Genomic DNA, 13816 nt, shown 5'->3' with positions numbered 1-13816 from the left:
AATAATTACATATAACTCACTAATTGTATAACACTTTTACACAACATATAATTACTTTTTTAGCCAATTCCTAAACGCATACTTATTTCTCTGCAAAAAATATCCTGAAAAGTTCTTGCCATTTTAAAGCTGATAGATTCTTGGAGCAGAGTATTCAGTTTACAGGCCATGATGTCACTCACCACCTGCTTCTGTCTGTCAAATTCGGCCATCTTTGTTACAGAAAGAAGATCAGAACTTGGAATTTTATAGGGCTTAAACTGTGAAGTTTTTTCGGTGATCCTTTGCATCATTCCGTATGGCTTATAACAAATATGTAATTTTCTTTGTTCTTCATAGATTTGATTTTGAGGAAAACTCATTTTAGAAGGCTTTGCTAATACAGGCTTCTGATAAGATTTTACTCTGCCTGTCTTCACAAAATTAGCACAATTTACTTTCCTTTCACGATTCTCGTGTTTTCTGGCAAAATCAAGAGATTGCGCACATTCAAACAAAGAATCTTTTTGTGACGCAATAACACGAGATGCAGGATTTAAAAACCAAAATTTGCTTACAAAACTCCTTATGAGGGACGGTGTTTTGACATTCTCAATCAGCATTTTGTACAGACGTTCATATATGGACATGAACGTAAAAATACATTCCTTCCGACCAATCCTTAATTTTTGAAGAATATCAATATCTGGATGATTTTCATTTGATGAACAAAAAATGAGAATTTTTAATCTGTCCTTATCAGTTAAATTCTCATGTGTTTCACCAGATAACTTGAAAGTCAATCTCCTAGCAAAATTTACAGGGATCCACATTTTGAACAACTGATTCTTCTCCTCGTTAGATAAATCAAATTTATCAACACAACTTTCAAAAACCTCAGAGTTTCTACAAACATGGATTTTGTTTTCATATGCAGGAATTATTTTGCATATCTTTAGCAAACTTTTCCTTACTTTACTTCGGATTTGGGCCTCTGAGTCGTCTATTTTTAGTGGTCCGTCTTTCCCTTGTACGTCCTCTACGTCAGTTCTGAAGTCTCCTCCTACTTCTCCATCTTGTTCCACGTCTGCAAGGTCACCTTCAATAGCTGCTGCTACTTGTAACTGTTTCTCCACATTACAGTGAATCTCGGGAATATCACTATCCTCTACACAATCATTTTTGGATTTCTCTGACACAGATCTATGAAATATATCTACCATCAGTAAAATATTTTTTAATCTCTCTCTTTCTCTATTGAAGAATTTACAATCTAACTTCTGATTCGCCAGTTCGCACTCAGCATATAATCTAAGCCATAATACTTCTGGATTAGACTTGTCTACAGACTTAAATTTCAATCTACTCTGCTTAGCATAAGAATTAATTACATCCATTTCTCTTACCTTGAAATTTCTCAGCTTGTTCCTTTGATGGACAACGCTGGGCTCCTGTCTTCACACGTCTGGCTTCAGCACGTCTGGCACTTTGGCACTTGTAGTACTTCTCAATCCATCTGGCAATTCTTAGTCCTCACTTCTAGATTCTGTCTGATTTTTGTGAATAGTGGAATTCCTGATAACTTGCACATATGACGTTAGCAAAGGTCAATCCCCCTTTTGGGCAAGTTGAGGGAAATCCGCAAAAAAGTACAAAAATTCAGATCTGGCTGGCTCTCCAATGTAAAATAATGCTTATCCTGTAAAATACTCAGGACTAGTTACCAGATAAAAATGTAGTGGTTTATTTGGATTCTTCCATCAAAGTAAAAGATTATTACAGAAAAACATAAAAATAGATGAAAGAAAAATTGTTCATTAGTTATTGCAAAAGCTTGTCATCTTCTTTCTCTGAGATCCCACATGGCAAATGGCCTCTGTCTCTCTTAGGCTTCTTTGTAGTAAAATAACATACCAGATGTTCAGTTATGTCATCTTGCGTCTGTGTCTCATGATGGTGAGGGAAGGAACCAGCGACCTCTACAGTTAGCCATGAATTATATACGTCTCTTGAAGCACGTGACCTGGTATATATGGAGTTGTCGTGTACCATGAGCCATGCTTACAAAAATAGCCTACGTCGTTGTCAGCAATGTACAGAACTGAGTCTTATAAGAAATTAACGGATTATTAATATTTAACAGACGGTGTAGTTCTTTCCGCCATCTCACCTGATTTGAGACGTGCCCTTGAGGAATTTCAGGAGGACAAACCTGAATGTTGCCCTATGGGAAAATTGTATGTCCCTGACCAGTGGAGGAAGAGAGTAATGTCTGAAATTCATTGCTCCGCGTTGACTGGTCATCCAGGTATTTTTGGTACCAGATATTTGGTGAGTCGGTCTTTTTGGTGGCCTGCCTTATCTCGTGATGTCAGGAATTTTGTGCAGTCCTGTGGGACTTGTTCTCGGTCCAAGCCCTGTTCTCGTTCTAGTGGGTTGTTGATGCCCCTGTCGGTGCCCAGGAGGCCATGGACCCATATCTCAATGGATTTTATTTCCGATCTTCCTGTCTCTCAGAGAATGACTGTTATCTGGGTGATTTGTGATAGATTTTCTAAGATGATCCATCTTGTACCATTCCCAAAGTTGCCATCTTCTTCTGAGTTGGTGCCCTTGTTTTTACAACAGGTGGTTCGGTTGCACAGGATTCCTGAGAACATTGTGTCGGACAGAGGAGTCCAGTTTGTTTCCAGATTTTGGAGAGCTTTTTGTTCCAAACTGGGAATTCAGTTATCTTTCTCCTCAGCATTTCATCCTCAGACCAATGGGCACACTGAGAGAACAAACCAGACTTTGGAGTCCTATTTGCGATGTTTCATATCTGCTGATCAGGATGACTGGGTCTCATTTTTGCCCTTGGCTGAATTCGTGCTAAACAATAGAGCTAGTTCTGCCACTTTGATGTCGCCCTTTTTCTGTAACTTTGGGTTTCATCCTCGATTTTCTTCAGGGCAGGTGGAATCTTCGACCTGCCCAAGTGTGGACACTGTGGTAGAAAGAATGCAGCATATTTGGGACCAAGTGGTGGATAAGTTGTCCCTCTCTCAGGAAAAAGCCCAATGGTTTTCCAACCGGCATAGGACCATTGGTCCCCGGTTTAAAGTTTGTGATATGGTGTGGTTGTCATCAAAGAATATTCCTATGAAGGTTGTGTCTCCAAAATTCAAGCCAAGATTTATTGGACCTTATAACATTTTGGAGATCCTTAATCCTGTTTCTTTTCAATTTGCTCTTCCAGTTACGTTTAAGATCCATAACGTGTTTCATAAATCTTTGTTGAAGAGGTTTGTGGAGCCAGTAGTTCCTATGGCAGCACCTCCTGACCCTGTATTGGTTAAAGGCAATATGGAAGATGAGATAGAGAAAATATTGGATTCTCGTTTGGCTAGACGGAGACTCCAGTACTCGGTCAAATGGAAGGGTTATGGCCAGGAGGATAATTGTTGGGTCTCTGCTTCCGACATTCATGCCGAAAGATTGGTTCGTGCTTTTCACCGGGCCCATCCTGATCGGCCTGGTGGCGTGGATGAGGGTTCGGTGACCCCTCCTCAGGGGGGGTACTGTAGTGAATTCGCTTTCTGGCCTCCCTGAAGGTAGTGGAGCTGGTCAAATTGACAGAGGGGTTGCGAGTTCTCGTTCTGGGCTCCCTCTGGTGGTTACTGGAGGTAATGGAGCTGATCTGATTGACAGAGGCTTGACACCTGATGGTGAGAACGACGTTTGGAGATCTGGGGTTTCAGATTGGGATTTAAGACAGCCGACTCTCTCTATCCCTGCTGGTGATTTTCTTCCTGCCTCCTGAGGTCTTTGTTTCCAGCTCAGTCCCTGCATTTTCAGCTAAGTGTTAATTTGCTATTCTGTTTACATTTGATCTGGTTTTGTCTTTCTCAGTTTTGTGTGGTTCAGCCTGCTCCGGCTGGGGCTGTGCTGAATCACCGTCCATATGTTACTGCTTGTGCCAGTTTGTTTCTGTCCCTTATTAGATTGGCCTCTTTTTGCTCTGCTTTCAGAAAATACCTGAGTGCTGATATAGTGGGCGAAGTCATGCGAATTCAGTATTTTTTGCATCAGACGTGTTGGACTTTTTTGCGTGATTGCAGACAGTGTCTTTCCTTTCCTGTCCTGTCTAGTCAGTGTGGGCCCCATCATTTGCTCAGTCTAACAATATATGTTTGGGGGCTATCTATTCCTTTGGGGTCTGCTCTGGGGCAGTTTAGATTTCCCCTTTCTTGCTTTAGGCTGTTAGCTCTCCGGCTGTGCCGAGGCATCTAGGATCATCGTAGGCACGCTCCACGGCTACTGCTAGTTGTGGGGATAGGATCAGGGGTCTGCAATCCGCTTAGTTACCAACCTCTGGTTTTCTGTGGCTTAGCTTAGGCTTTCTCTCCTCCTCGGTGACCCAATCATAACAGACCTCATTTAAATAGCCCGCCAAAAGTAGGTGACAGATTCCCTTTAATATTGTTTTGTGTAGTATTTGCTCAATTTGCTTGGATTACAGGAAAATAAATCAAATCAATAATTTTTCAATTATTCCCAGATGCCAATGTCACCACAAGCTGCGGCTGCATTTGGAGGAGATTCAAGTTACTCTGCTTTGGATACTTCGCGTATATTATCTGCTCCACGCACTCCCCAAGGCTTTTCAGTATGTACATTGGGTCCTTTTTTATAAAAACTGTATATCAGCGGTACACATGTTAACAACTATATGCCTCTGTATTGAGTACTTTACTAATCCTATTACTATACTATGCTAATCCATACAGTACCAGTAAATACATACAGTCATGGCCGACAGTGTTGGCACCCTTGAAATTGTTCCAAAAAATTAAATATTTATCACAGAAAATTATTGCAATTACACGTTTTGTTTAACACACATTTATTTCCTTTGTGTGTATTGGAACAACACAACTGAGTAAAAGGCAAATTGGGCATAATTTAACACCAAACCCCAAAAGTGGGCTGGACAAAATTGTTGGTACCATAAACTTAATATTCGGTTGCACACCCTTTGGAATAAATAGCTTCAATCAGTTGTTTCCTATAACGATCAACAAGATCTGTACACCTCTCAAATGAAATTTAGACCACTCTTCTTTCGCTAACTGCTCCAGGTGTCACCGGGTTGCCGCGACAGAGAGGATCCAAGAGACGGCGCCGTCTGATTTCTCCTACTCCTGCACTGACTAGAAGCACTTCACCTTCATATTAAACAGTGCAGGTTTTTTCTAGCAGTGCAGGGGTTATTCTGCTCAGTTGAGAGCTCCTGGAAGTTTATTTACCTTAAGGCTCTCAGCTATTCACTGTTGGCCACTCCCCTCTCCTACATAAACTGGACTTTGGCAATCAGGAAATTCCAGAGTTAGCTTCATTGCTGCACGGTTCAGGAGTTGTTGATGTGGTGTTTGAGAAGGCATTTGGTGGATTTATCTAAGGATGTTTCTAGTTTTGGTTGTGTGCAAATCCTCTCCTTCTCCTACTTTGGTTTTTCCCATCCTTCACTCCCTGTGTCTCCCTTTGTTGTTTGTGTGTGCATGATTGGTATTTTCCTTTATCCCTGTTTGTATTACCTACCTTGTTGGTCCGTTAATCCGATTGGTGTATAGCCATACATTACTACTCCCCTCTTCCCTGGGTGGGGGGAGAGAACAGACTTAGGCTGGATTCCGGAGCTCTGGAATGTACGTGACACCGGTGTCTTCACCATTAGAAGTAATCCGAGGAACAGGGATAGCTAGGCCACCCCTAGCGTTAGGGACAGGGAAGGAGCCTCTGCCCCTAGGATACCATACAACAGAGTCGTGACACTAGGTCTCTCATTTTTGAAGGGTGCCTTCTCCCAACAGCAATTTTAAAAACCATAGATGTACAATGGGATTTAGATCCACTCATTGCTGGCCACTTCAGAACTCTCCAGCTCTTCATTTCCATCCATTTATGAGTGATTCTTCAAGTATGTTTGGGGTCATTGTCCTGCTGTAAGGCTCATGACCTAGGACGCAAACCCAGCTTTCTAACAATGAGCACTACATTGCAACCCAAAATCTGTTGATAATCTTCAGAGATACATATATACACACACTATTCAGTACCACATGTCTTGTCCTATATACTGCTTGTAACCATTATGATCTGGTCTTATTTTCCTCAAAATTGGAATTGCAAAACCAGGAAGGGAAAAGTCGTAACATTATGGGAATCACAGGATCAATAGACATGTTAATCATTTGCAAACAATTAAAAAATGGAAACAAAACCCTCAAAACAGTAAGAGTATCACGCATAGGAATGTGTGGGTTTCTGCCACCAGTAGCCTGAATTATGTTGGGGTAGGTATTTGTGATAGAAGGGCTTTTTGTGGATGTGGTGGCATGGTCTTTTTTATGTGGCAGGGCGAATGTCCATAATAATTTTGGACATTTAGGAATTTTAGTCCAGGAGAAAAACTGGAAAATAGGTTGACAACCCTGGCTGACTTTAGTCTAATATCTATGAGTGCATGATAGAGGTACTCCAGGGAGACAAAACCTTTTCTCAATTGAAGTAACCTAGGGCAATATTTAGCCATTATCTCCTATCCTAGCTGCAAGTCAATGTATTTGAAGATCTTCTACTGCTCAACACTGGCAGGAACCTAAACAGTTCTGAGATTTTAATGTACAGAGCTCAGTAGCCAGTCACAAAGTCAGATTGGGTGCTGAGCTTTGCATTTTCATTTGCAATTATGCAGGGACAAATGTGCATGAGAACAAATCACATCAGTGTAGTGGTAGGGTAGTAACTGCTCCCTGATGAAGTTGTTCCTTGTCCTTGCCCTTTTCTGTAATAAAGTCCCCTATCCTATAATAATGTCCCTGTTCTGGGCCCTTACTATAATAATGTCCCCCGTCCTGGCCCCTTACTGTACAAATGTCCCCTGACCTAGCTCCTCCCTGTATTAAAGTAGTCCATTTTGATCCCCATCCTTTATATCCCCCATCCTGGCCCCAACCTGTAATAATGTCCCTAATCCTGGCGCTCTCGTCCAACATATTTTTAATCATTTTTTAAAAATTAACTATTTTACTTACCTGTCCTCACTTATAGCAAAGCGCCTTCCTCCCTCTCTCTAACCGGTGCAGTGGGGCGAGCTGCGCAAGGAAGTGATGTCATGCACCACCCTTAATGGGCACTAAATGAGACGGGGAGTACAAAAAGTCACCACCAGAGATCCATGTAAACGAAGTAGAACAAAAGGTATATATTACTTAAAGGAAACAAAAAAATCATCCTGAACCATACTAGAACTGCTCTTACCCATGATAGCCACTCGGGGACACTGTGTAAGCAACTCCCCCTCGACAAAGTCAACGCAAAATGCGCGTCGGGGCTGCTTACACGGTGTCCCCGAGTGGCTATCATGGGTAAGAGCAGTTCTAGTATGGTCCAGGATGTTTTTTGTTCCCTTTAAGTAATATATATACCTTTTGATCTACTTTGTTTATGTGGATCTCTGGTTGGTGACTTTCTTCTCACCGTTTCATTTAGTGCTGCATTTTTACTTGAATCACTTTTTTCTCTATTATCTATACGTGGACAGCATTAGATGGTGGGTGTCATTGTCTCCACTGAGTTTCACAGTTTTATGGGAACACCCTTTGTTTATATGCACTTGCACTTTTAATAATTCTGCTGCTATTTTCTGCTCTTTCCCACCACTTTAATATAGGTGGACTCTGTGTATTACATCTGTATTATCAATTATCCAAAACTTTGTCTTTAATTTTGATCGTTACTATGCTTTTGCTGTGTTTTACATGTTTTTTTTTTAATAAACTTTGACTGAATTTTATTTTATGACTTTTTTTGCCCCCTTTCTATTGGTTGTATGGAATACATTGTGCGTGCAAGGAAGTCCATTCAGCTGATTATGGCACTGGTGTTGGCGGGCCCCCTGACTCTAAAGGTCATGGTCGAAACCACAATCATTATCCCCCTGCTTAATAGACTATAATGAGTAATGTAATGTAGCTAAAGAATGTGTAATACAAATGTTAAGTTCTAGATATTAATCAGGTATGCAGCTACTGTCAGTCTATAGATCTGCGAATTCAGAAGGTAGCTTGACGGCAAGTTAAAGGGGTCGTCCGCTACTCAGACAACCCCTTTCTTACATGCAAAATCACCCAATGTAAAATAAATATAACGTATACCCGCCTCCCGTATCAGCGCCACGTCTCCTCATTATGTCACGTGAGCCCTGCAGCCAATCAGCTGCAACTTGTTCAAAACATTATTAATATCAAAACACACTATTAGAAAACCTGTCTTGATTGTGACTGCTTAGGCCTAGTTTGTCATTAGATTGTCCCTAGTGACCAGGCAGTGTCATTCCCTTAGATTTATAACGTGCAAATTTTATTTGTAAGTATTAGAGCTATAAAAAATGCATTTTTATACTTTATAGTAACTTATATTTTTGTGTTCCCTGAATTTGCAGGATAAGAGACCAACTTTCTCAGCCTTGAATTTATCAACCCGTAATTTAATGACTGGAAGTGTCGTGTCACCATCTGTCCCCCCACAGGTATGTATATTTGTATTCACGTTGTATAACAAGATTCCCTCACAAATGCATCAGCTGCAAAAATGACAGATTCATATCACCAAATGAAGTGGGGAGAACAGAGAAGACCCCACTCGATGCAGGGTGTGGCCTCCATATTGGGCCTCTTTGGGCCACAGCTGTGAGCACTCCTGAGGAGAAGACCACGCTGAGCGACAGGGGAGAAGCTGAAAAGCATGACGGGTAGTGGCTACAGTGTTTTTTTTAACTGATTGTTTAACAGGTGCAGGGTTTTGAAGCAGGAGAAAAGGTTACGTGATTTTGAGGATGAAATCGCTTTTTTTTTCATGCAAAATCTTGAGCAATCGGTTAACAACCATAGCAGTTGTAGCACTGCGGCCGGCGCCCCTGCATGGTGTCCTCTTCTCCCTCCAATGCCTTGCTGAGAGGCATTTAACATAAGAAGTGCACCTGCAAGATTTCTCCCAGCAATAGATGTATGACATATTGTATAAAAGACTCCCACTCCCCTAAGGAGTCGCCAAGCAACGTGTAAAATCAATAGTTAGTAAGGTGTACTACTAGTGAGTTGTGAGATCCCCTGGTCCCTGTGCGGCCAGGGTCCTGAATCTTGTCCCCTGTTCCTAGAGTGGCCAGTGCCTGAACCTTGTACTCTCGTCCCCTGGTCCCAAAGCAGCCCGTGCTTGAACCTTGTCCCGTAGTCCTGGAGCAGCCAGTGCCTGAATTTCATCCCCTGGTCCCAGAGTAGCCAGTGCTTGAACCTCGTCCCCCTGTCCTGGAGCGGCCAGAGCCTGAACCTTATCCCCTGGTTCCCGAGCGGCCAGTGCCTGAACTTGTCCACTGGTCCCAGAGTAGCCAGTGCTTGAACCTCGTCCACTGGTCCCAGAGTAGCCAGCGCTTGAACCTCGTCCACTGGTCCAGGAGTGGCCAGTGCCTGAACATTGTCCCCTGGTTCCAGAGTGGCCAGTGCCTGAACCTCGTTTCTGGTCCTGGAACTGCCAGTGTATGCACATTATCCCCCGGTCCATGTGTCTGAATTAAGCGTCAGCAGCTGCAGTACCAGGTTCTGCCCAGGAGTGGTACCTGACAACTACCTGCAGCTCAGTCTGTCTCCACCATCAGGAGCTCCAGTGAACACCAGGTAGCTTCTTTGCTACACCCCTTCCTGGGCAGACCCGGCCCATGGCACAGTGGGTCCACAAATCCACATGCACCATGGTTAGCTGTAACAGCAGCTACCTGCCACTGCAGTTTTTCAGCCATGCCGCGGTTGGCATTAAACTTAAAAAAGGTGTGCTGTCTCCCACTCATGAGAAGAATAAACTGTGAGAGTTATCTTCATCATTATCTCCCTACAGAGCGATCTGGACTATGTCATATTTTGAGGACCTGGATACTAGGCATAAGCCTCTGATAGCGAGGGACATTGTTTGGTTGGACTGAAAGAACACTTTGTGATAATTGTGTCACCCAGGAATGATACATTTTTAGGCTAAGGTCACATGAGCATACAAAAAAAATCGGTCTGGTTTCCATCCAGAAAAATGGGAGGATTTTTTCTCACTAGTCATCCGTCTGCTGTCCAAGTGCAATCTGTTTTTTTACTCAGCAGCTATTAATAATTTACATGAACATTTACAGTTTCCTATGCTACAGAATTGTAATGTTTCGTAAAAATCGGATGCTTTACTGTGTCTCTGTATGGCATCTGATTTCTGTTTTCTCGCACCCATCCGATTTCGGACTGAATAGCAACATGCTGTGATTTAGTGAGAAAAAAAAACGATCACCAGCACTGGTTCATTGAATAACATGGGTCATAGAATCACAGAATGTTAGAGTTGTGAGGGACCTCCTGTGTCATCGTGTCCAATCCCCTGCTCAATGCGGGATTCTCTAAACCATCTCAGACAGATGTCTGTCCAACCTCTGTTTGAAAACTTCCATTGAAGGAGAACTCACCACCTCTCATGACAGTCTGTTCACTCATTGATCAACCTCCCGGTCAACAAGTTTTCTCCAATATCTAATCTGTATCTTCTCCCTTTCAGTTTCATTCCATTGCTTATTGTGTTTCCATGTAAGCCTTCTTTTCCTTCTTTTCTTTATGCCTTCTTTTTTGCAAGCTAAACATTCCCAGATCCTTTAACCGTTTCTCGTAGGACATACTTTGCCGTCCGCTTACCATCCTAGTATCTCTTCTCTGAACTTGCTCGAGTTTTTCAATGTCCTTTTTAAAATGTGATGCCCAGAACTGGACACAGTATTCCAGAAGATGTGTGGGATCTCGTTATTCTGCTGCTTTTTTCCATTTTGTGCTGTGTTACTCCATTGCAAAGATATTCATATTTGTTGCTTTTGGAGCGCAGTATGTGAATTCTCTACTTGCAGACCAACTGAGTGTTTCTTTAGTCTTCTCTGGGGGCATGTGCTTTTACTTTTTACTCCTAGACACGACCAATCAGAGCATGGCAGCATCAGAGACTGATAGACTGCCTGATCACCTGCTAGCATCTGGGAGGGAGGTGTGAAAGCGCACACCCCTAGATAAGAAACGCCCAGTTGAACCACAAAGCAGAGAATTCTCATACTGCTCTTAAGAATAAACAAATGTGAATATCTCTACAATGGAGTGAAAAGAGCTGCACTCTCATGGTAGCTCGGGAATTTTTACAAGATGTTTAACTAACAGTGAAAGGTCCTCTTTAAATATCTCTGATAGAACTAGTATATGAACTCTATATAATATATATATATATATATATATATATATATATAATATAGTAAGGTAGCGCTTTCATTCAGGTAGGGGATACTCGCTTGGCAGCCAAATAACCACATCCGGCACGGGTTTTCCATAAAACAATCACAGTCCATGCGGTTTATTCATGCATCATAAACCATCAAAGCAATAGAAAACAGCATAGCGTCCATGACAGAGCTTCACTCTGTTATCCCAGTGGTCACACACATTGTGCCATGTCCAGCACACAGGCTCTCTTAGCCTCACAGTTATATCCCCTCTCTGGGTTTACCTCATGGCTGCTTCACCACACTGCAGACGTCCATTCCCTCCAGGGAACTATCAGGCACGTGCAGCCATTAAACACAGCGTTCACTTGCTGTCAGGAAGACAGCCCCATCTCTCTCAGATGGGACCTTCCAAAACGGACCAACCAGGTCCCAGCATTCACTCCATGTGACCTACCCTGGCCACCTTATATGGTCCGTCGCCACGCCCACCGGGTCACTTGGCTATGACCTCATCACAGGTCCTTCAACCACTCATACACACTTTATAATAGCGTTCTTAAACACACACCCTGGGTGGGTTTGTAGGTAACTGGTCCCGCCCATCTCACCAGCTACCTGAAGACTTCTCCCTGCTACATTGGAACGAAAGATCAGCTCTGCTGATCAGCACATAAGCAAGCCTCCATCCCAAGGCCACCCACCTTGAGATATATAACAATCCTTTAGCACTCTGCTCCTGTTACCACTCTGGACAAGGCTATCCGTTCGTCCTGGGACACCCAAACAGCGCACCCTAGCGGACAAAGTGGTCACTACACCACTATATATATATATATATATATATATATATATATATATATATATATTTCTTTTTTAAATGCTTTATATGGTAAACTAAATGGGGCTATAAAAGAAAAAAAAAAACTTTCTCCCTATAAACCTCATCTGGTTATGGTTAAAAAAGAAAAAAAGATTTGAGTCTTGGAAAGGAGGAATGAAAAAATAGCTGCTGTGTATACACATACATAAAATGCATTTATGATAAGAATAATTGATTCTGAATTATCGTTAATGTTCTTTTGTGCAGCATTTGCTCAGCTTGCCTAGATTGAGTACAATTAAAACAGTGATTAATTTGATTCCTTTTTCTGCAGATGCCTATAGCGGCCCCAAGAAAGCCTATGTTTGGATTTGGGGTATCTGATAAGTCCTCCGCTATGGATATTGAACAACAGCCGGAAAGTGCACTGAGTTTTCCTGAACTTCTTCAAACTCGTGCACAAATTGCGGTATGTACACTTTTGTGTTTATATTAGGAGGTAAAGGTAGCTGAGACCCTGGAGAACATGATCGGGGATGGTTTTTACAGTCCCTTGTCACGTGATCGCCCTTATTCACCAAATAACGGCGATCACATAAAAAAAGTCTCATTTAAAATTAATTTCTCTCTCCTCTGATATGATCTGACATTAGAGAAGAGAGAAATGGGGTCCCCTTGCACCGCACGGTACCTTAGGTACTGGATCCGTGATCTCCCGGCCTGCCTCCTTTTTCTGCAGAAAGAAAATGGCAGGTGCATGCTCAGTGCCCCCACCAGGATCTGCCTCCCTGCACCTGGTAACCGCTGGGATTTGTCTTACTAGCTGATGGCTTCTGATTACTTGGATAGATCCTATCACGGTGATCAAAACCCCCCAATATTAGTAAATATGGCAGCACAAGGGCTGTGCCTCTTCTCTCCTTGTAGTTGTTCTGGGAGAGAAGAGAGATATACACTCTGTCCGAGTGCTGCCCTGTCACCGAAGAAAAAATAAAAAAATCTAATTTCTATCTCCTTGTCTGTAAATCCCCTAAACTTAATTGATTGCTTCCCATTCTGTGTCATCCCTCTTGTCAGATTACATATTTTTTTATAATTTTTATTTTGCTCATTCTTTTCAGTTAGGGTTACACTTAATAGGGTTAGGGTAGGCTTAGTTTTTTTTCAAAAGTAAAAAAAATATATATAAAAAAATACTAGTGTTAGATTATAGGTTTAGGGCTAGTAGTAGGGATGATCAAATAGCTCCGGATAACTCCTTATCCAAATAGCTGCATTCTGGAGCGCTCCCGATGATCAGCTGTTCGGCACTGCAGCTGCACGTGTCGCGGCTGTGTGACAGGCACAATACATGCATGGAATGCCCAACAAACAGGCTCTCCATGAAGGTGTTGTGACTGTCACACAGCCGCGACATGTGCAGCTGCAGTGCCGAACAGCTGATCATCAGGAGCGCTCCAGGTATCCGGGTTCCCAATAGCACTTTAGCTATTTGGATAAATGGACAAATAGTTATCTGATGCTATTCGCTCATCCCTAACTAGTAGTGTTAGATTAGGTTTAGTTTTTTTGTTACGCAGGCGAATAAAGCAATGGCCTGCAGAACATTCAGCACAAAGCAAGTGTACAACCTGCTTTGCTCCGGCAGTAAAACTGAATCTGAAGCAATTTTCAGAGAATGACAATGTCTC

The 13816-nt window shown here is 42.4% G+C and overlaps 1 protein-coding gene across 18 annotated transcripts in view; it reads left to right on the top strand.

The window, feature by feature from the left end:
• Positions 1–13816, top strand: part of PARP4 (poly(ADP-ribose) polymerase family member 4) — a 278533-nt gene that overhangs the window by 225042 nt on the left and 39675 nt on the right. For 17 of the 18 annotated variants that reach the window (XM_073583072.1, XM_073583087.1, XM_073583086.1 and 14 more), the window contains 3 exons: positions 4520–4627; positions 8465–8551; positions 12460–12594. In XM_073583072.1, the coding sequence (XP_073439173.1) occupies positions 4520–4627; positions 8465–8551; positions 12460–12594 (330 nt within the window). The remainder of the gene's footprint in view (positions 1–4519; positions 4628–8464; positions 8552–12459; positions 12595–13816) is intronic. The other variant, XM_073583080.1, reaches the window with a different exon arrangement.

The sequence above is a fragment of the Dendrobates tinctorius genome, unplaced genomic scaffold (genome assembly GCF_039654945.1).
Source record: "Dendrobates tinctorius isolate UK_male_01 unplaced genomic scaffold, ASM3965494v1 ptg000075l, whole genome shotgun sequence".
Taxonomy (NCBI): Eukaryota; Metazoa; Chordata; class Amphibia; order Anura; family Dendrobatidae; genus Dendrobates; species Dendrobates tinctorius.
The sequence above is the reverse complement of the archived record's forward strand: the minus strand, read 5'-3'. Positions and strand labels throughout refer to the sequence as shown.